Source organism: Ambystoma mexicanum, chromosome 13 (genome assembly GCF_040938575.1).
Source record: "Ambystoma mexicanum isolate Mex_15411 chromosome 13, UKY_AmexF1_1, whole genome shotgun sequence".
Classification (NCBI taxonomy): domain Eukaryota; kingdom Metazoa; phylum Chordata; class Amphibia; order Caudata; family Ambystomatidae; genus Ambystoma; species Ambystoma mexicanum.
In genome coordinates, this window is record NC_090938.1 from 480,527,665 (window position 1) to 480,550,785 (window position 23,121).

The 23,121-nt window shown below is 45.4% G+C and overlaps 1 protein-coding gene across 3 annotated transcripts in view; it reads right to left on the reverse strand.

Annotated features, from left to right (window-relative positions):
- Nucleotides 1-2,768: 2,768 nt before the first annotated feature.
- KCNH6 (potassium voltage-gated channel subfamily H member 6) overlaps nt 2,769-23,121 on the reverse strand; it is a 1,027,260-nt gene continuing 1,006,907 nt past the window's right edge. For all 3 annotated transcript variants that reach the window (XM_069634128.1, XM_069634127.1, XM_069634129.1), the window contains 2 exons: nt 22,338-22,536; nt 2,769-14,281 (listed from right to left, as the gene is read on the reverse strand). In XM_069634128.1, coding sequence (XP_069490229.1) covers nt 13,979-14,281; nt 22,338-22,536 — 502 coding nt within the window. In that variant the 3' untranslated portion in view covers nt 2,769-13,978. The remainder of the gene's footprint in view (nt 14,282-22,337; nt 22,537-23,121) is intronic.

Genomic DNA, 23,121 nt, shown 5'->3' on the forward strand with positions numbered 1-23,121 from the left:
AGTAAGGGGCTTGTCTGCCGAGCTTTCTGCTTGTGTTGCTGTTTAAAAGTGCATCTTCCATTTTGCAGCTTAAAAAGTTTATATCCATCTTGCCGCTTCGTGGCTTCCTTTTCCAGGCTTTCCCTCTTCCCCCCGAGCCTTCTGCCTGCTCCCTCTTTCTGCCCTCCCCGACCCCTGATTGGGCTCGGGCCCTAGTTAACTGTTGCACTCAGGGCAGTCCCATTGCCTGTTGCAGCCCCCTTGGTGAAGGACCCCTGAGGCAAAGGACAGCTCCCACAGAAACAGCTCTAGATGGTGTATGCCGGTGACAGCCCGGGTAGCAAGAAGCCTGCAGCCGTCAACATGCTAAAGTAAGTGCGATGGGTCAGCCGCGGTAGCAATCACTGCACCCCACTAAACTGGCCCAACCCTTTAATTACACTATTTGTCTTATCGCACCACTCATAAGCATCTCAGTGAATTGTATTGCTTGGCCATTTCTCACATTTCTCTAGGAAAGTCGATTTTCCTTTTTGCATTGCTGTTTGTGTTGAAACTAGGCCTTCCCCCCTCTTTTTAGGAAAGTCTAATCTAGGTGTTTTTGCAGTGCGCTGTCCCCCGCTGTCTTCCGTCCACACTGCTCCTGCATTACCCTGTGGTGTGTTGCCTGGTTGTTGCCTCCTGTGTGCCTCCTTCTGTGTGAACCCTCCCCCTCTGCTGCTTCCTGTGGTGCTCGCCCTGGGCTGTGCGTCTTCCTCCCTCACCCTACCTTCTTGCCTTCTTGCACCCTCTGTAGTGCTCTCAATCTCTCCCATCTTCTCAAACTGCTACTCTATCTCCTATCCCTTTCACTAAGTATGGAAGGAAAACGTTTAAGAGGGATATCCTGGTCTTCAACCCAGGCCTTCCTATCGCCGATACTCACATCAGTGCTTCCTCCAGACACACTTTAACCGACATCCTCTTTGTCACTCTCTCTCCAGATCTATATGGTCTCTGTTCTGTCTCCTTTCTCCTCCTCTCCCATTAACGGTGGCAACCAGTGAGAGGTCCTTGTGGACCCCTTCTAATCCTCCTAGACCATCATAAATGTCTATCTAAATGGTACCATAAAGGTCCAGGGCCCTCAGCCCAATCTCCTCCTTCTTGATAGGTGTCTACCGCATCTTATCAGTTTCCTCCCTTTGCCTGCCACTCCCAACACCTCTGTGGCCCCTCTGCAAGTTCTGTCTCCTCCGCTGCTTCTCTGGCACCCACCTCCTCCTTCGCTCTGGCCCCTATGCCACCTCTGTCTACTGCCTCTGCTAACTTTCAGTGTTATGCGGATTACACTCAGCTCTCTTTCTGGCTTCCCTCAGCCTCCTCACCTCCCTCGCTCATTCCTGACTGTCTATCCACAACTCGGAATTGATGCGCATCCAACGATCTTTGTCTTAATGCCAGTAAGACGGAGATCCTTCTCGTTGGCACCCCTGCTTCCATTTTCACTCTGGCCGCCCTCCTTCGGCCCTCTAGCCTCAAGCTCCTGTGAGGCAAAAAACCTTGGCATCATCTTCAACTCCACCCTCTCCTTCTCTCCTCACATCAAAGACTTTGCCAAAAAGGCCCACTTCCAGCTTCACCTCCTCAGATGTATTCTACCTTTCCTCACTTTCCCCCAGAAGCCCACTGTCTCCAGAGCCCTGGTTCTCTCTAGGCTGGACTACTGCACCAGCCTCTTCCTTAATCTGCCTATCTCTACTCTTTGCCCCCTGCAACTAATCCAGAAGAGGACTGCAAGACTTATCCTTGGCCTCAAGCCCAGGGACCGTATCTCTCAAGACCTAAAATCTCTCCACTTGCTCCTGGTGGCTGCAAGGATCAAGTTCAAGACCCTCTGCATTGTCCACAAGTCTTTCTGTCGACGGGGCCTGCACTACATCCAACTCTCTCTACGTAAATGCCTTCCTTCTAGTCCCCTTCGCTCAGCTACCTACAACTACCTGATGGTCAGACGCTTCTCCAGGCTGGGAGTGGGGGTAGATCTCTCTGCTCTGCAGGGTGCATCCCTCTGGAATGGCATTCCTGCCCCTCTCAGACTTAAGCAGGACCACCTTAGGTTCTGGAAGCAGTTTAAGACCCTCCCTTTCTCCCCTTCCTTCTCCCTCTCGCTCCCTTGCTAACTTACCTGTATGCTGCACCAACTGGTTGCTTGGTTCCCTCAGAGTCTCACTGGGTACCAGGCTCCTCCACAACCAGTCTTCCTTGCACTGCCTCCTGGCCTACCGCACACTTAGGGGCTGTAACTGTAACCCCTACAGCCCCCTGACTCCTGCACTTCCCTAGACCCGTGCTGCCCTGGCTGCACTTACTCAGAGCCATGCTTCCCTGATCCCACTTCCCCCTTTCCTCTCCCTTGCACTTCCCCCTCTCCTTCCCCTTGCACTTCTATTGTTGCACTTGCATGATCCGAATGACACAAGGCCTAGTAGTATCATTTGTCTTGTCCTCCCTATGTCTTCGCTCCCTTGTCTTGTGGCACCTAGAGGCACTTGTGTACAGGCACGTTATCAATGCCATGTCATATCACATCTGTGGGCCTCTCTGGGTTCCCTTCCCGTAATTCCCCTTTTTAAGATATTGTGGCTCCACGCCTGTTACACCTTGGATGAGCTCCATACCGGGGGCACCTCCCTCGCACCACACAAGGGGAGGAAACAGGAAAATGCTGCAGTGGTCATGAGAGGGAGGGTTAAAGAGGAAGCTCAGGGAAGAAAAGCCAACAACACACATGCAATGACAAGTTTCACTTGAGATGCCAACAAATCTTTATTAAATTCAGTGTACACTAGAACAAAGAAAAAAAATCACAGTTTTTCTAATCTCTTAGGGAGCTTGTTAAGTTAGTGGCATGAAAACCACGACAGTGTCTACGAAACAGCCAGAACTGCAGCAGCATGGCGAGGAGCAGCCGAATCCTCCAAGGAGACTCCCCCATAAAGCATTGGATTCACCAGTAAAAAAACACATTTCAGTGACAGTAGCAACACTGGTTAATTTCTATGAGAACTGCTCGAATAATTGTCAAGTGGGCTGTGCTTACACGTTTGTGCTTAGTTAGCATTGGCACCAAGAGAAGAGAAACGTTTGCTGAACACCAAAGAACATGTGTGCATCACATTGTTCCTCTCTATTTTGTGATTAGTTGTAGGTAACCATCCCGAGTCAAGGGTCCCCCTTTTAGAGCTTGTAGTACATTCTGGTGGGAGACCTCCTATGGACGTAGTCTGTCTTCTATTTCCAGCACTAGGATGCATCGCTTAGAATCCTGAATACCACAACAAATACAGCAAGGTTGAACGCTTCGAGGGCCAGGAAGAATTTGATTGGACATAGCTAGGTTGCTGAATGGAATACACTTAGGTGATCTCAGATTCTTCCTAGTGACTCCTGGAAGAAACAAAATCCTGGGGACAGACGTCAGAAGCCACCTGAACTCCATGTGGTTTTATTCCAATAAAGGATTTGTTATTTGCAGGGTTCTATGTGTATTCATCGCTCACACTTACCCCATCGTCCGAGAGAGGCGACCCCCTAGAGGTGTATAAAGGGTAGGGCATGAGCAGGCACAACCCAACCTGAATCTGTTAATGCCCACTCAGCAGCACTGTGTGGACATTTACAGATGTCAATGTCACTGCAGTGGTACCAACTACATTAGCTTCAGACCCCACCTCAAAGGATGGCAGGATTTAAGGGGTTGGCATGGTTGACAGTAAGTGTCTGTGAGCCCAATGAAGTGATGTTAAACTATATGAAAGTGTTCTGCGGTGTACAGGGGAAAGTGAATGCCCACCATACTGCTCGGCATTTGACCATTTCTTATCACACATACTGCAATGTATGGGAACTGTGATCAAAGTGATTAAAAGTAACCAACACAGGACTTTCTACCCCACTCTGCCCCCAGCCAATTTAGTGCAAGATACGGCAAATTGCACATGCATTTGGAACCCACCTATATGCTCCTTTTCAGTTTCTGTTTGGGTGCTAGTACTTCCCTAACCTAACTCTACTTGTGTCCCCCTAGGCATTATCTTGAAAAGTAGGAGCAGCTGGCCACGGAAGCCGGCTAATCAGGCATCATCACAGAAGTAGGAACAGTCGGGGCACGGAAGCGTAATTTCTCCCTTACAGCAAAATGCGATTAGACATGCTTTTGTCAAACTTTACCCATCTGGGAATTAACACAGATAGCCACCATCGCAGGCTCCCCTGTCAGCCAACTACGTTTGGCCCTGTTTCCTGTTAACCCCGCATCAAGCTCTGCCTATCTGGGAATCAAGACACAGAGCCACTACTGCAGAGCCTCATAGCACTTATGTTTTAAACATTATGATTGGGCCATATCATGTCACTATTGGGTACACAAGGCGGTATATGCTGAAGTTAGGCAACCCTTGCCTTCCAAGGAATAAAGCTAAGAATGGCCTCAACCGAGGCGCTATAGCAACTATGCTTGGTGGGACTCTGCTGAAAATTATGCACTACTGCCTCCATCCAATCAGTTCTCTAGCACCCCTTCTCTCGATGAGATAATGTTGTTGCAATATAATTCCACACCTGTAACCATAAACGTGTCAGGAATTACCCAGTCAACTGCCGTAAACTATGACCAGGGACCCGGAAAATGGGCCCTCTGACACCTACAACAGAGCCTTAGAAACAAGGACCATCCGACTGGGCTAACACAGCATACTCTGCACAAGCCGGAGAATCTCTCTCAGAGATCCACTACTGCGAACCACCAGGACAGATATGGCCAGCTCACCGGCCTCCGGAAAGTAACCGGAACAGGGGCCTCCTAACAGTGAGCAAATACACTCACTCCTACCACTATGCTCATTCTCCACTTTACAACAACAAAAAATAGAACACAGCTATACCCCTCAATCAATTTCGGCCTAGCTGCACACTTAACTACATTACTCCTTGAACACATCAACAGTCTGTTAGAACGCAGTTATAACCCATGTACAAATCGGCATAGCTGCACACATAATCTCCTATACAGGCCCCACAGCCGCCAGAATGCAGACTTGGATGCCAACTACCTTGCTGCACACATTCCACTGATCTCTCACACCCACTGTACTGCACCTAGCATTAGAACGCAGCCACTTCCGCGCAAACCGCACTGGCTGCACGCATACCGAGTGCACCTTAGCCCTATATGCTACTCTACTCTCAACTGACCTGGACTACGGTTCCCAAAGGCGTTCAATCCACAGTGCTTTGAGATTATACCAATGGTATGTAAGGCGCTGTACAAATGCACAATAACATAACATAACAAAATGGTAGGGGCTCCCAGCAACTCTTAACTCATTAGGGTGGGCCTCATCACGAGTTGGACGGTAGCCCTTAAATGCGGTGGTAACAGTATTACTGCTGCATTTAAGGGCTGTCCCTATCACGAGTTGGGTGCTAAATGTGCTGTTTTACTTCCAGCTTTTTTCTGGAGGTGAAAATCCCATTTAGCGCCCTGTTTTCTGTGTAATTACTGCCGGCTGTATTAGCGTGCAGTATTTGCGCAGACAATTTCCCATTGGACCCAATGGGGAATGTGGATTTACCGTTAACGCCGAACCCGTGATCCGGCGTTAATACCGCTGGACCAGTTGGCGCTAACGCTATTACAGTTGGGCGGTATTACCGCCAGGATACTGCCCAAGTCGTGATGAGGCCCACAGTCAGGTTTCATTCTGCTGCCATCTTTTGATGGGGAGGAGTGGTAGGTGCAGATATTTTCCAAAAGATCCTAGCAGGGCCTTACAAGAGGATGTGCCTTGACAACACAAGTTGAACCCAATAAGGAAACAGTAATGGCAATTGGGGGCTTCTCGTAGAGTGGTCAAACGACAGTGAAGTCAGTTATAAGATTACTTATTGAATTTCACCCTCACTTGTAAGTGCCCTCAGGGCCACCCAGATACCCAGTCCATAGACGGGTGTTCAAAGGAAACAAGGATGGTGGACCCCCTCGGCATCACTGCTTGGGTCCAGAGCCCCAGCATGGATGCTTCTTTTGTTTGAAAGTGCTTGTAAGCAACTGTTAAGCAGCATGTCAGCGCTATGATATTTACCACAACAAAAAAAACAAATGAATAGGTCATGAGCATAAACATCAGTTAGTCTACCAAACCCCAAAGATAGCTTGAGCAACCTTTATAAATATTTCTGGGTTATTTCATGGGGTGAGAAACAGCATGCCCACTGGTCTCATAAGGCACCCATATGGTAACCACCATGATAGTCAATATTGGACTGTCCATTTTGAGACGGCCTTGCAATTTTGTAACAGGAATGACGTGTCAGTGCAGGTTTCAGATTTAATGAGTACATAATGTGACAGTTGTGCTCAGTTGAATGAACCCTCCACTGACACATAATAACTGCTCCAACTCTGAGGTTCTAGCCCGAAAACCAACATCCCGCCTTAGTAATGTTGGCTCTTTGGTCAGGAACATTTTGGAGCTGAGTTTCTCCTGTCTTGGCTTTTATTAATAGACATGGGAGACTGCAGTCCAAATTTCGTTTTACTAAATGTGTAACCATGGACTGGAACATTCCAATGTGTTACTACAATACACCAGCAACAGAAAACTATTCCCTACAGAAAGATTTCCTATCATAAAAGAATGCCATCAACCCTTTCTTCTCTTGCCTGTAGGATACAATCTGAAAACCTGTGACGTAAATCCTGCCGGATCTTTTGGGATCCCTGCAGGAAATGAACTCCCCATTGTTAGTGGCCTTCTTTAGGGTAAATAAACTTCCCATCACAATCAGACTTCAGAAAACTCTTTATAAGAAATGTATTAATGTGACTGGTCAGGCAGGACGTGCTTTCATGTGTAAAAAGATTTGATTGTATGGTCAACAATTTGCAAAGAGATAAAGCGCTTGATGCAATGTTAAATCACTCCGATTGGCGGCAAATGAATGAAAAATGGCAAGGCTGTTTAATGTGTTCCTTCCTGCATAACACTACTCTGCAAAGTTTTAAATTCAAAGGATCATAAGATATGACTCAGTATGACCTACTGCTAGCCTTTTGCCACACATGTTTGAAACATTTATCATCCTGGTTTATGAAATCTAGTATAAAAGACATCCGGGGTGTTGCCTCCTCTTACACACGGTCACTTAGATAAGGCGGTGCAACAGGATATTCGCATTAAGCCCATTTGGCAGTTTAAAGCCCCTCCATTCAGGTAGAGAAGTGGCCATGTTAAGGAAAGCAGACTGCGTGTGCGTGGGAGACCATGTTGAGGTACTGTAAAATGGAAAGAAATACAAACTGTGGAAGCCTTGCTAAGAAAGCAGAAGTAAAGCAAATACAAGGACAGGACCTAGTCATCAATAAGAGCGGAGCCAAGCGAGCAACGGCGATCCATCAATAAAGGGAGTGCAGCAGTAACGATAAGAGGTGACACTGACAAGATCAGATAGGAGCATCAGAGACACAGCCTAATTGCTATGTAAGAGACAAAAAGAGAATAGACTAGGAGATGTTGCATGAAATCTCTTGTTGCTGTACCTTTACACAGTATATAAAATTGGGTGTGGATAGGCTAGAATGTACTTTGCCTGACTTCTGGTTTTTTTCTGAAATTTGTTTGATCCCTACATAGCGCATTTATGTGGATTCCCTGCTTTTCCCTACTTCTATACTTCTTGAGAAAAACAGAGAGAGTTATCAGCTCTAATCCACCGTACACTGTTATCCCCTACTTCTTCATTCGCACTATCCGACTCGATTGCACGTAAGTCTTAACAATGCAACAACGTTTATCTCTGTTGCCTTCTCTCTTTATCCCTGTGTTATCACTTGGGATTTTAGCTTTGACTGGCAAGTCACAGGTTTTCAGTGGCTAGCTTGAATATTGCACCTGGAAAGTAATAGGAATGTTTAGAGTCACTGTTAAGGTGCAATTTGGGTACGTAAGGGTATATGATATTACTTCAGCATTTAGCTTTTAGATGGCAGAGGTTAGTTAGTTCTAGTGGTGAACATAGACTCAGAGCACACTGCCAAGGCATCTTTACTAATCATGACACAGTGGTAGCCTAAGCAATCTAACATTTTCAAGACGTGATCAACATCAGTCAGAACACAGCAGTAGGCAAATAAAGGAAGAATTTGTCATCCAATTAGAACGTCAATGCCCCGCAGTTGTCTAGATCAACTGATAAAAGAGGATTGACCATTTGGTCTCAAACAACAAAAAGGATGGCCACTTTTGCTCCCTCCTGAAAGTGGGGTACCACCAAGAGTTTGCCTTCAGGCAACCTGTGGGTCTGTGATAGGTTGTAGAGACACTAGTACTTTAGAAGTGCCCACGTTCCACTAAACAATCTTGTTTTGTGATTTAAAACTCTTATTCAGAATCTGTGCTACTTATCCCCTGCTCAAGTTGAAAAATAAAAAGCCAAGTTACAGAGCTCAGTTAACCAAAACGGCTGTTGGTAAAGTAGAAAGGAAATGGTTGGCCAATTCTACTGATCTGAATAGATCATCTGGTCATCACAAGGCATAGAATCACCTTAGACCCCCAGTTTCTTTAGACACATATCTCACTCTCAAGGCAAATAATGACATTAGAGCCCCACTTTTTAAGTAAATATGTCACAATCGAGGCACATAATTGCCTTACAGCCCCCCTTTCCCTTTCTGTGAGCAAAACCTCTCACTACAGCCAGCAATGTTCTGATTGCTTAGTCAATCCTCCGTATTTCGTGTGGCTGGGGTCCTTTTCTGTATTATCCCCATTGCATGGCAGCGACTAGTGCCACTTCTACAGTAAAGCAGCGCTATGCACTTTGCCAAGGGAGCCTTGGTACATTTAAAGGTTTAAGCCCAGGTTAATTAAGATTGTGTATTCTCAATAACTTACCTCTTACAATTCATAGCACTGCTTTTATCCAAGGCCTTTCCTGGATTTCCTCAAAATGAGACAACCGTGGCTTGTATTGAAGAATGCATTTTAGATCCTGATGCGCTGGATACAAGACCCATTTATTTTGTTTTTGATTTTTGGATTTTCCCCAAACATGCTTTTAGTAAATTTGCTGTGGTTCATCTTAATTTTTGTGTCGCTCTAAAATCTCTTTTACCGTTAAAAGTGGAAGTGTGGTTACCATAAATAAATTTACTTAAACATTTCCGAAATTGAACTTTCACATACGAAATTGGCTCAAAATTACAATATTCTTTTGTCAATTCACTGTAGCTAACACCTAGACTTCATTTCAGGTTACTAATTTTCTCTGTCATAGGAAAGTATATTATGTCAGGCACTTTTATCTAAGACCTACCATGTATTTTTTCCCAATTAGATCAGCAAAGTATTTTGCTAAATCTTTAATGGCACACCATCTGCGGTTATACCATGATTACCTTAATGAGTTTTATCGATGAATGATACATGTGTGCACCTCACAGGAAACTACGGGTTCCACTCACAATATTGAATGACATATTATGACAGACCAAAGAGGGTGTTTCCTGGAAGACATTGCTCTGACAGCGTGCTCAAGGATCACTGAGAGTCATCAATCTGGAAGCGTCCTCAAGAATGACTAAGAGTCATCACTCTCGAAGCGTCCTCAATAATTACTAAGAGACATCGCTCTGGAAGCGTCCTCAAGAATGACTTTCCTCAATAATCACTAAGAGTCATCACTCTAGAAGCGTCCTCAATAATCACTCATCACTCTAGAAGCGTCCTCAAGAATCACTAAGGGTCATCGCTCTAGAAGCATCCTCAATAATCACTAAGAGTCATCGCTCTGGAAGCGTCCTCAATAATCACTAAGAGTCATCGCTCTGGAAGCGTCCTCAGTAGTCACGAAGAGTCATCGCTCTGGAAGGCTCCTCAAGAATTAATAAGAGTCATGGAAGCATCCTCAAGAATCACTAAGAGTCATCGCTCTGGAAGGGTCCTCAAGAATCAATAAGTATCATCGCGCTGGAAGCGTCCTCAAGAATCAGTAAGAGTCATCGCTCTGGAAGCGTCCTCAAGAATGACTTTCCTCAATAATCTCTAAGAGTCATCGCTCTGGCAGAGTCCTGAAGAATCACTAAGAGTCATCACTTTGGAAGCGTCCTCAATAATCACAAAGAGTCATCGCTCTAGAAGCGTCCTCAAGAATCAGTAAGAGTCATCGCGCTGGAAGCGTCCTCAATAATCACTAAGAGTCATTGCTCTGGAAGCGCCCTCAAGAATCACTAAGGTCATGGTTGCAGTGCATCATCTCCAGTGAGGGGAACAGAGGTCCAACCGCACTCTCACTTATGCTCTTATAAACTATAAACTGTGCTAATGAACATTTGCAATTTGTTTTAGCAGCACAGGACCCAGCTCCTCTGGAGACAGTTATTCGTCTAATGGGTGTGCCTTTCAGTATTCCAGCCACACTGACTCCTGTACTCTTACCTCACTGGTTCAGGTACACACTTTCTGAGAGTACACCCATTATAGCCAACACAAATTAACCTCTGCATGCATGGAGCATTACACAGTGTGACAATCTGTTTTGCCAATCCTGATGAGTAGTATTTGCTAACTATATGGCATGAGTGCGAAAAGAAAAAATCCCCACCAATTCCAGCATAATTATTATTTGATTATGGGTCCAATCTCAGTAGTTTGATTCAGCAAAATACAAAAGACCCAACAATATTATCATCCCACAATAAAAACATTTGCGGAACAATGGCCTTCGTATGGTATTGAAAGAAAATCTAAAAATGCAACATTAAATACGGATATTAGAAATCCTCAACCAACCCACGGGCCTCATTGAAGGATCTTCATTCTGTGATTCTTTTCATTACTTTTCTATTGCTACTGTTCACAGGATTCAGAAAGTACATTAGCACAGAAAAAGGTCAGATGGTCTTAAATTGTCAGGGAAAAGCCACATGTCACGTAGTAAAGCTCGCTAGGTCTAAAATTTGATTCTTTCCCACCTCATGGTAAGCACATCGCCGTCGGCTTCCTATTATGTAGGAAGCAATATTTGTGTGGCATTGTAACCAATGAGGAACTCGACAGCGGCAAAGGGAAGCTTAGTCTAGTTAGTATCTTTAGTCCAGTATCGGATGGGCAATTTACCCAGGAATAGTTCCGTTGAACCAGGAGCTTGCTGGTAACAAATGAATATGGTGAGAATGTGTGCTGACTGGTATGAGCAATTTCAGGGCAAGTATTAAAAACATCTGAAATCCAATGGTTTGCCATAGGACGCAGTTGAGTCATAGCTCAACCTGGCACATTAGAAATCTGGCTTAATAACACAGTCGACAATCTGCGTTGACGGAGACATGTGCATATTGGCAGTGGCAGGTCCCAGGACCCAAATTGAACAAACCTTTTTAGTGGGCAGTTATAGTTTGGAAATTCACTGAATAAACCTTTTGTTCTCTATTTCCTCACCGAATGAATGGTCCCCAAGCTGATCTTTCACTCGACCAGGAGTAAAAGGACAAAACAAGTTGTTGCATTACGACTCATCCACCCTGAGAACTGTTTCAGAATCTTCTGGACTTTGTTGATTTTTCATTTAAAAGTTTGCCATTGTTAACTATGTTTTAATGCAGCATTATTTTTGCAATCTTGTGCATGTACATGGGTCCTGTGGGCAGCGTTATTGTTATACCTTGCATGGGTACATCTGTTTTATCGCCATGGCTACAGAATGGGGGTCATGTAGGCGGTAGGTAATTCCCCCCCTTTCACTTTGCCAGCGTCTTGCCTTTGAGATGGAGCAGTACAGGCCTCTCTAGCATTAGATATGAATATATTTATGGTGAGAGTGGAACCTATTTTTGTAATTTTCTGGTTTCGCAGTAAAATCCCAAGCTACCTTTAGCACCTTCACCAATATCAAAGGCCCCGCAATCGCTCCTCTCACCATTGGCCGGTGAAAGCTGCTCCCATACACATCAGTGATGTTGAATCATATGTTTCTGTACCATCAATCCATGGAACTAGCCCTCCAGCGACTTGCTAAAGCCAGGAATCATTCTGGCTGCCATTGATTACTGTTCCGCTCATGAAATGAGCAATCCGTCCTCGGGTGCTCGGGAAACTAATTTGACACCACTGTGTTGGTCGCGCGCCTCACAGTTATCAGATATGTATAATCAGTGGAGTAACTTTGCTGAAAATGTTGGCAAGGACATGACATCTAAATAAAAGGGGCCCCTGGCAAATGAGTGGGACAAATAGGTGTGCCACGAAAGTGGGGTGGGACAAACACCCTTGTCACCCCCTAAAATGACGCCCATGTGTATAGAGCAGTGTATGCACATATTGCAAGGGTGAAGAACCGAGTATCAGATGCAACGGGTGAGTAGAGCACAGAGCCCAAGGAGGATCCTACCTGATGTTTTAGTACCCCGGCTACACCAAATGAACTCCACTGTTAAGCTCCACCGTATGTACATGAGGGACTTTGTTAAGTGGATGACCTTGTTTCATACGGGTGATGGGGCATTGGGTTGAATGTGTAAAAGCGCTGTACGTCCAATCCCTTCTCAAGTGGAGCTTGCATTTCCAGGCCTACCTCATCTGCATCCCTCACCAGTCGAGTTGCTATGGAGATCCTGGTGCACACAATAACCATACTAAATTGGTTCCATCACTGAGTCACCAGGGCTGGGAAAAATCAAAGGTACCTTATTTGGTTGCGCCTGCAACAGTGAATAGCTTTCAAGCAGTACTCAAATACACAAAACTAAACATTTTATTTACTGCTGACATAGCAGTTATTGGTAGGAGCAAATGTATGGCACAGAGTATGTACTCATCTAACGGAAGCACTAGGCTTATAATGCCATGCAATACCATATACAAACCGTGGGGATGAGCATTCCCTTATGCCAACACATGCTCTCTACAACTGACACCAGGTATGCCTAATGCTTAATGGATTCAAGAGTGGTTGGTTAAAAGACTTGCTGTGGTATGTCAGCTCACACGTGTGCTAATTTTAACAATGTTTAACTTGGGGTTGATGAGTTGAAATGTCAGCGTTTACCGTCTCTTACTCAAGTCATCAAACCAGAACACAAAAGGGGCAGCCATCTCTGTTCATGAGGGTACAATGCATGGATTGGGATGCAATACAAAGGCATCACATTGTCTGTCACCAGGCTTGACTAATCATTTTGAGTGATGAGGCTGCAGATGTCAATGCAATGGTGTTTGTTGTTTTTGAACATGCAGAGAATATACTGTTCCTGGCAGTGTTATTTGGCTTGCTCTTAGTTCGGAAGCAGAAGCCTAGGAAAGAGAGATGGGGATTGCTATTATTGCTTGGCCAAGCAGTTGTACTGACCCATGTAAGGCCAACAGAAATAATGAAAGCATATAAATAATACAAAAATGCAGTCTTCATAAAGCACCTTGTATACCTGGTAGGATGTCCAAGGGCTTTACAAACAAAGGTACACATTTCGGTATTAACCAGTCACCATTCCACCTCATTGTATCTACCTCAAAGATATGAAAGGCTGGCACTTGGTCCTAGCTATGACAGTAGTATGAAAGCTTGACAATTGGTCCTTTTTTTTTACATACAGCAGAAGATGCAAGACTGGGCTAATCTGGCTGAGATTTGAACCTGCGAACCTCAAGTTTGCCCAGATCTTCCAGATTCATGCGTCGTACACTTGAGTAATCTTTGTAGTTTGTTGGATGGGTTAATTGTTTTATGGTACTGAAAATCTACTCTAAGTGTATGATTGTGGGGAAGCGCATCCTGGAGCTCAGCTCTGTCATCAAGGGCTTTGGACCTTCCTCTGGACAAATAATGGGAAGGAGACAGTTGCATGGAGAGCCTTGAGAAACAAGGTCCTGATGCATTCCGCCGCTTAAGTGCGGTCATTTTCAAGCTTTTCCCTCATCACCCATTTGAGGGTTCCTCTTTTTGTCAACATTGGCCATTCCTAACTCCCGGGAAGTCCCGGATCCGAGAGGTGTCTCTGAAAGTCCATGTGGTCAGTGAGCCCCGAATTCGAATTCCCAAGGTGTTCGGGCAGGGAGGGGCATCGAGAGCCGCTGTAGAGTCCCTGAGAGTGAGGCGTCAGCTGGCGGAGCTCCAGGCTTGTTGGGAGAAGAGATGGTTCCTGCTCTGGAAAGACAGTTATGGTCTCATCGGATTCCACTGTGAGGTGGATTCCACTGGATACAGAGTCCTTAGATTTGAGGTTCACCTTATCCAGGTCGGTGTAATCAGTAAAGCTGGAACTCTAAGAGGAAGGAAGAAAAATAAGAGAAACATCGTCAAAGTATATTGTTATGGCTTCCCATTGAATATTGAAGCTGAAATCACAATACTAAACAGTAATAGCAAACATTATAACAATAATCATAAAAACATAATAATAGTGATAAATCATATAAAGCACACCATGAACGGAAATAAATAGGTACTGAAATAATAGGTGTACCACGATTGAATACTTCCACTCCTGTCCCACCATTAGCTGGAAAGCATCAGCACATTTCCACTGTTAGACTTTGTACTATATGATATTGGTGATCTGAAAGCCCTGAGTTTCTATTGAAGATATTTCTTCTGATGCAGATTCAATTTGGGATTGCATGTCTTTTTATTCTAAATGCTACCTTTCCCAGATTCTGTCCCCATTCGCTTGCAGGCCAAGGCTGGTGTCATGCGCCGCCAGTGGGGTCTATGGAGACTATGGCGGCTCCACTGACCATTCCGCAACGTTTTCACCGCAGTTCGGTTCAGCGGTCTAGTTGATGTCCAAGATGGCCGCCACCCAAACACTGCTCTGTGCGTTGCAACACCTCTTCCCAGGTTAGACGCTCAAAGTACTTGTTTCTTGCTACGATTGCCTTCCGCTACCCTGTATTTCCTTTCCTCTTGGTGTCCTGTCACTACAGCACTGACTTTCCTCCCTCTCTCCAATTCCGCTGCGGCTGTGGGTTTTTCATTCCTTGTTTGTGCCTTCATGCACGCTGTTTTCCTTCTCACCTCATTTTAACCACACAGCATTCTCTGTCATATTCCAGTCCTTAAGGATACCAGCTTCAGCATTTGGGTTCCTGAGCCTGCCTAGGGGTCTGGGCAAAGTGTACCACACTGGGGGTGAGAACTCGCACTCCTGCAAGGAGTTCCTTGCCCAGAAGACTTTATCTACTTATATGGGAATTGGAAAGACTGTTGCTACTTCTATTCTACCAAACCATGACATTTTTCAATCTCTTTGGCTTCAGGTAATGCTGGATCTTGCTTGAACACCATAGTTAAAGAGAAAGGACACACCCTTGAACACCATAGTTAAAGAGAAAGTACACACCCCTTTTGTTTTCGAATGAAGTGCATAAAACCACGAGGAACTTTGAATCGAGGGGAGAGACTTTTAAACAGAGTCGAGCCTCTGAAGAGAAGATGTCTTAGAGGGGCGGAACAACGCCAGACCGCGGAGCCGGTAGTAGTGTGGAAAGTGAGCAAAATGCTAGCCGGACACCAGAATGCTGATGTCCTAACTGACTGAGGAGCCGAGGTCAGGAAAGAGACGCAGATGGAAAAGCAACCGTCTCGCCTGGTGGAGCGACCACACAGAAGCTGTGGTGGGCCTCGGTCCTGGTAACCAATGCGCAGACCAGATTGCAGAGGAGAGTCTGGATTCCCGAACTCTGCATGAGAAGTGGATTTAGCACTGGCACGAGCAGTGGAAGGGAAGCCAACGCTCCCAAGGAAGCAACGCCATTGAGAGGCACAAGCAGTCATAATTGTGGCTGGGAATGCTGACAAGGTTATGGGCGTGTGATAAACCCCAACAGGCAGAAGCCCCACTGAGACTGAGAGAAAATAAGCCTATTCAAGGGCCAGAGGGATTTGGAGAGTCTTGAGAAACTGAGAAACTTCAATACTTGAGGCTGGGAAAGCCACCAACGTTACAGGAGCCTGATAAACTCGAATGGGCAGGCATCCCACCGTGAACGAGATAAACTAAGCCTGCCAGAAGGCCAGAGGACTTTGGGAAGTCCAAAAAACTGCAAAGTTTAATAAAGAGAATTGGAGATGATGTCATCCAAGCATCCAACCAGAACATTGTCCAGAAATCAGTATACAATGGGGAAACTGTATTAGGAAAACATTGTTTTTTCCTGAGGAAACAGAAACCGTATGGAAGAAATTGAAACCTGACAAACAGAACCTGCTGAGATGTTGTGAACTGTGTTGTGGGGCATTGCAAATTCTTAAACGTGTGGAAAAGAGATCCAAGTGATTGGGCCAGGCAGAAGACGAAGACAGAGGGCCTCATTATGAGTATGGAGATAGCCATGCCGCTTTTAGCGGCATGGCTACCCCCATACTGGGTACCGGGTCCGGGTTCCAGGAAGGAGGAATTACTGGGCCATTCCGACCTTGGAGGGCCCGGTAATTCCCTTTCCTGGGACCCAGACCTCTTAATGAGGCGGTAAAGGGTTAACGGGTCTGGCAGCTCTACCGGCACCGTTAACCCTCTATCGCACTCGTTGTAATGAGGCCCAGAGGCTATTTCGCACCTTGAAACACTTGTGTATAGGCACGTTACAAATAACATATCATTGCTCCGGCCTCCTTCCTTTTGGTTAAGGGTTCCTAAGTGGCAGGGGCAGTTAGCCGTTAGGATTTGGATTAAGGACATTTATTGTCAGACTTTGACAGGCACCCGTATTTTTAGTTGATTAGGCAGGGAACTTCCCTCATAGTGGTAGGGCTACATAGGCATTTTCTTTTTCTTTTAAATGAAAACCCTTAACATGGCACATATTAGTCGGTGTCCTTCTGGTTCGTCACTGATCCCAAAGGGGGCCCCTTTTTATTTAACTCAACAAACACATAACCATTAATAACTCTAACCCACGTACACTCCTATCTCTTTCTTTCTCCAGTGTGATCTCCTTCTGAGGGTTCTGCCCCGTCAGCCCACTGCCCCTGAGAGGGGTCAAGGGGAGATCCTTAGGGTGGGACTGAGGGAACAGGCCTCTACTCCCTACCTGCCACCACTCACTGTAGAGGGGAGCCAGAAGATGGCCATAGTGGGTGGCACCATCCCAAGGACAGCCTATAACAGGTCACCACTTTTCATACCTACGTCATGCCAGAGTATTTACCTCCCATCTAAAACTAAAATACATAAATAACTCTAAATATATATCGTTAAAGAACTAAACATCTATCTAACCCTAAACATACACCTACATACACATATATGTATATACACATGTTATATGTATGTTAACCTATATACATTTAAACTACTGTACATTTGTGGCTTAGGTGTGACTGCTTCAGTCAGCAACACCCTTTCCAATAACTGTCTTGAGTCATCATTGGTGAGGTGGACGATGTCTCCCCCAGTATGTTGAATGTAGTTGACCCATCCAAGGCACTGTTGTCTATCTTGTGGTACCCCGTCCACCACAGAGGACAGCACATCACCATGCACGGCCCACGCTTCACAAAAAGACCTATGATGGCCCTGTGCTCTGGGGGGTGGGGGGATGCCTTGATGACCAACGCGTAGACACCTCCTAGTGGTGACCTCGTCCACCACGTGGGACCACCTATTATCCTCAGCAAAGAACTTGTCTCCGCAAACCGCATCCACCATGTGGGGCCGTCGCATTACTGCTGCTACCTGCAGCACTTCATTTTCTCTGGTGGTATCCCTTTTACCATGGGGCTGCTGCCTCTGTCTTCACCTCTGCAGGCCCAGTGTATTTAAGGATGGGCCTGCCCCACCTCTTCTGCGTATGGGCAATGCATAGGAGTGGGCCTGTGCAGTTTTCAGGTGTTCCAGCATGCCAGACAGAGCTCTTTAACTGGGCTGCATGGATGCGGCAGCACAGAACTTGTGTTCTTCACCGCACCACCCATTTGGCACCGGGTGGGGCAGACTTGACCGACCGTGCTCCTCTATCTCACTTTTCCCAGGTTGCTTCTGGATTGCGCAGCTTGGGAGGGTTCCACTTCAGGGAATGGCCCGCCAGGCCCTGGGGCGTACCAACATCCGATATGGCCACACCGCTTGGTCCGGTGACACCACACAGGCGACTTAGGGCTGGGCAGCCCTGTTTTTCTCCCTCAGCCGCTCCGCAGATGCGCCCTGGGGTCTTTACTTCTGGACCATCCAGTCTGGTCCCCAGGTGGGCCGACTGCTCTGCAGGCCCTGTGGGTGCCTGCGCTGCACCGGGCATGCAGCCTGGTTCCACGGGTTAAGGCAAAGTGGCTGCTGACATATGCGGCTGAGCTGAGGAAATCTATTTAGCCTCGGAGGGGCCACTTGAGGCCATGACCCCGGGAGATCTGATAGTAGCGTCCTCCTGTCCTTTCTCCCCCCTTCAACTATTTGTTTCCAAAGGTAACTTTTTCAAGGTTCTCTCCCCTGCCGAATCCACTCTGTCCATTACAGCCCTATGGTGACCGGTGAGATGGGAGAGAATGACACAGGAGAGGCGAGCAGGTAAGTGGTTGAAGTGGGTAGGGTAGTTTGAAGGTGAGAACGAGGACAGGGAAGTGGAGAAGCATTATATGGATGGGTCAGGCAGTTGACTGATGGACGAAGAAGACACAACGCCGCAGGGCAGGTGGGAACGGGGAGGAGCCTGGCATGGTGGATTCTGGGAGTGTAAACTCCCAATGCAATGGACATATGCCTATTCGTGGTCCGTTTGAGTCTGATCTGCAGCAGTCCAAAATAAGCTGCCTTTTTTCAGAGAAACCTCATATGGATGACTAATAAACACAACACCACGAGGGGAGTGCTGATTTCAGAGTAATCATACAAATGTCATGGTTATTTGCCCCAAATCCCTCTTTGCATTGTTTTAAATCATCTTTAATGTTGCACAACCTGTGAATTAGCCTGTATGCTGTATGATATGATATGATAGGTTATTTATAACATGCTTAATACCCAGAGGTTTCTAAGCGCGGACCCGGGGATCGAACCTGTGTTGCTCAGTGTCATCTTGCTTCCAAGGAGAGCACGTTGCAGCTGAGCTATCCTCCCGAGACTTGCTTTCTGAGTGCATGTTATTAATGAGTGCTGGTCCCCTGTGTGATCATGGGCACATTCCCCTTTTCTAATATCCTCTGCATGGTGTCTTCCCATCGCAAAGTATTATTAAATCTAGTCAGACCAAAGAGGTTGAGGAAGGATTTCAGGGGGTTGCCAATAATGGAACAGTAAAGAAGACTGCATGTCAGGCTTGATGTGCATAGGGTCTTACTACAGAACTTGTAGGGTTGTTTTATGTCAGGATGAAAGAGCCCTGGGAAAACTGTATTTTGGCTTTTAGTAACACAAAGCTAACAGGTGATGCGGTTGAGGGCTTAAGCTAATTGGCAGGCCAACCATGGGCCTCCTTACAGGCAAGCCGGGCCTGCTATACACTAAGGTACAGTTGCAACAGAACAGCTGGAATGACTGGATGCTGCTAGCCAGGTAGGAAGCGTGGAGACACAGTTATGTGCAGTTTTGTGGGCAGCTAGAGATGGTTCCGCCCATATTGTGAGCTATAATGGTGACATTTCTGACATTATTTAGGTTGGTTTGGAGGCCCTTGGGAAAAGAGGATTGACGTCAAACAATTGAAGGTGGCTAAAAAGACCTGCTTTAAAGCAAATACAATCTAATATAAAGTGGATTATTTCCATAGATGTGTATGTTCTGAAACGCAGCTATAATGGAAGTATCCCCATTTGCTGAATGAATGATTGATTGCATGCTTTATCCAAATTACGATTGTGGTGAATTAAACAAACTGTGTTCACGCTACTTTTTGAAGTTACAAGATGCTATTTGGACCAGGATTTGGGCCAATTGGTAGAGTTACTTGTGACTCCTAGTAGGCAAGACTCTGTTGTGTGCTGAAAGTTGTGATAACATTGAAATCCATGCAATTCCAGTAGGTGTATTCATTGGGGTTTCAAGGTAAGAACTCAGGTGCATTAAATGAGATGGGTTAAATCCCACAATTACATTTGCAAAGAGGTGTTGATTGCGCTGGCAAAGATCCTGTTTTTGCAGGATCTGTACAGGCACTCGACTGGGATCTATCCCACGGAATTAAAGGTATTAAGACCTTCATATACAATGAAGAACCATTCAATTAGACTGGCCACTGCGCCCTACAAAGTCATATATTCAGGCATTTAAGCCACAAATTCAGATGGCTTAAAACAGTGGTTTATGAAAAAGGCACCATTTTTCAAGCTACCTACCAACTCAATTCACTTAAGAAGCTCTACTAAAGATTAACTAGGGATTCATCCCCCAAATGATCTAACCGCCTTGAGAACGACCGATTGGTCGAAACCCGTGTCGGCTGTGCTTAGAATAAATCACCTTTCACACATCCAACGGCTTTATCCATATATATTCTCTGATGTTGTCATGGGTTTTTGAGATTTAACTTGGAGTATTGATTACTATAATTTTGGTCTACTTGCGCAGTATACGTACACACACCAATTGTCATTGCATTTGGAAGAGCGTTGTGCAGTTATCAGGTGTATGATGATAGTACTGAGGTAGATCAGCAAAGGACCGCGGCATCCACCAGACTACAATAACATCTGGTTTGAATTGAGGTGCATTGATGGACTGCATGGAGATCACAGATGCGGATTTGCAGTATATGCTTTCCCGGTGGGGACGGCAGGCAGGTTTGTGGTGCACTGACAGGCCTGTGTGGTAGTCAGAAGATGAGGAATCCATCATTTGCTGCAGATCATGACTGCGGTGCTTTGATAGAATGTTCAGAAATCGCCATGCTAGCCTAAAAGGGCAGCCAGGATTAAGATGTATTAACAGGGTAGTAATGAGTTCACAATCCTTGAATTATAGCAAGTGCTTTCAGGGTTGGGCTTGGGGCCAGGATCTAGCCTCGAGCCGATTTCCAGCAAGGGATTTGCAGCAGACTATGAGGGTCGACACAAAGATGCGCTGAAAGGACTTTGCGGGAAATACTCATGATCACTAACCCCTACTGTCATTAGCATTATGCTCACTATACTCATTATGTGAGTATGCCACATCTCTCCAGTTCACTCAAGGCACCAGTGCACTCCCACAACTTTCATATGAGAGATCATAGCAATATTATGCTCAATAAGCTCACAAAGGCCTTCTTGCACCTTACTCTTCTCGGTTCATCGTACAAGTCCCAGAGTGAGGTTAAAGACTGTGTCACACCTCAAGGTCTCTGTCGACTGATTGAAAGCTGCATTTTTGCCCTTGGACCACCGCAAGCTACGGATCCGTGATAATCTCTGATCTTCTATCTATAGCTTTTCTGGCCTAGAGGAAGGGCTAGCCAGGCCCATTAAACAATGTAGGCACTTATTAAGGATATACTATTCTATGGAATATTTCTATAGCGCCAACACGCCCGAAGGCCTCAGGGCGCTCACAAGACATAGAACAAAAACACATGTCACCCTGCAATGCAATCAGCCTTGGTGCATTTAATCAGTCTCTTTCTCAAACAGATGGGTTTTCAAGCCTTTTTTTAAATTGTAAAATCGAAGGAATGAATCTAAGTCCATTAATATGCTTATTAATCTAACATAGATTAATAAACATATAGAATTAAGCATTTGAATATCACATCGATGTATTTGTTTTATGTAATAGCTTGTTATTGAAAATCCTATAAGCAATAATACTAAATAAAAAAATAATGTAGGGGCTTGCCCTAGGTTCTACCCACTGGGGGCTGGAAAGTATGTAGAAAGCATATTTCTTTTATAATAATTGTGTGCTTTGAGGCCCATGGGTGAGTAGCGTTTTATAAAAAGTATACATAAATAAATAATAAATACATAATTTGAGATTGTTACCCGGGTCATGGCAACATGTACCTTCACCTGGGGTAGCAAACATCTATTCACCAGCCCTGGAAGAAACAGTTCATCTTTGGATACCAGTGCAGAGCATCAGCTCTAAAACATCTGTGAGGTTTCTGACACGCATGAACCATTGACTTTAATGGCGCTAATGACAGAGCAGTGCGTGTTATGAGGCTTAAGCGTGTGCCTAGGTTTCCTATGTCCATGATTCTCAATGATCTGATTGTGGGTTTGCCAAAATGGGAAAGAGCGCCATCTATAGGAGTGGAAAATAATGAAACATATTCAGAGGCACACCTGTAAACATAATTCCACCTCTGCCAGCGGCACAGGAGAATCATATAAGTTATATATGTACATTTAACAGTACCAGTCGATCTAATAGTCCTCTAAGCACGCCTGGCGGCTTTGACGATCCTGGCCGTTACCTGAATTGAAGACATGGGGGATCCCCCCTGCTGCGGGTCTTGGGGCTGCATGGCTTCCAGACTCTTGGACCCTGTTGTGTACATGCCAAGAGTGTGTGAGCTAGGCGAGATGGGACTGTAAGCCGGCGGGACCTGTGAGAGTTGTCGCTGGAGAAGCTGAAGGATGATATTGATGTCTGTGGACATCCTGGTCTCCAACCTGTGGATAAAAGATCCGAGCTTAAACATTTGGAACAATTCTTGTGATGGTACGAAATTTATATTAAAAAAAAGAGCGCGATTCACCCAGTAATTGACATTTTCTGTTAAATATTGCACCAATATATTTCTGTGTTTCGCAGATACGGGGCAAATAACACAGAAGCAACCCAGTACCTATTATGACTAATTATCCAACAGCATTCCACTGAGTTCAGTTTTATCATTGCAAACAGAACAGCATCACCCCCAATTGAGTTCATGCTCATGTATAAGATAAATGCAGCTCTGTAGTTTAGTTCTGATATTTGATGACACACAGGACAACATTACCCAGTGGAGAACAGATGTGAAATGATACAGCAGGACTAGAGGTTAATTTAGGTGTAGTATGACAAGTACTACCTCGGTATACCATATCCCAGTTAAATACTTTAGATTAGAAGGGGAGATGTGCCAAAGTAGAAGGAGTGACCTAGTATTTGAAATAGCAGCTAAATTGAAAATCAGATACAAATAAACAGGACAATTTGATTGTGCTTGCCTGGCTCCAGTGTAGAGCATTCAAATGGCAAATTGGTTGAAA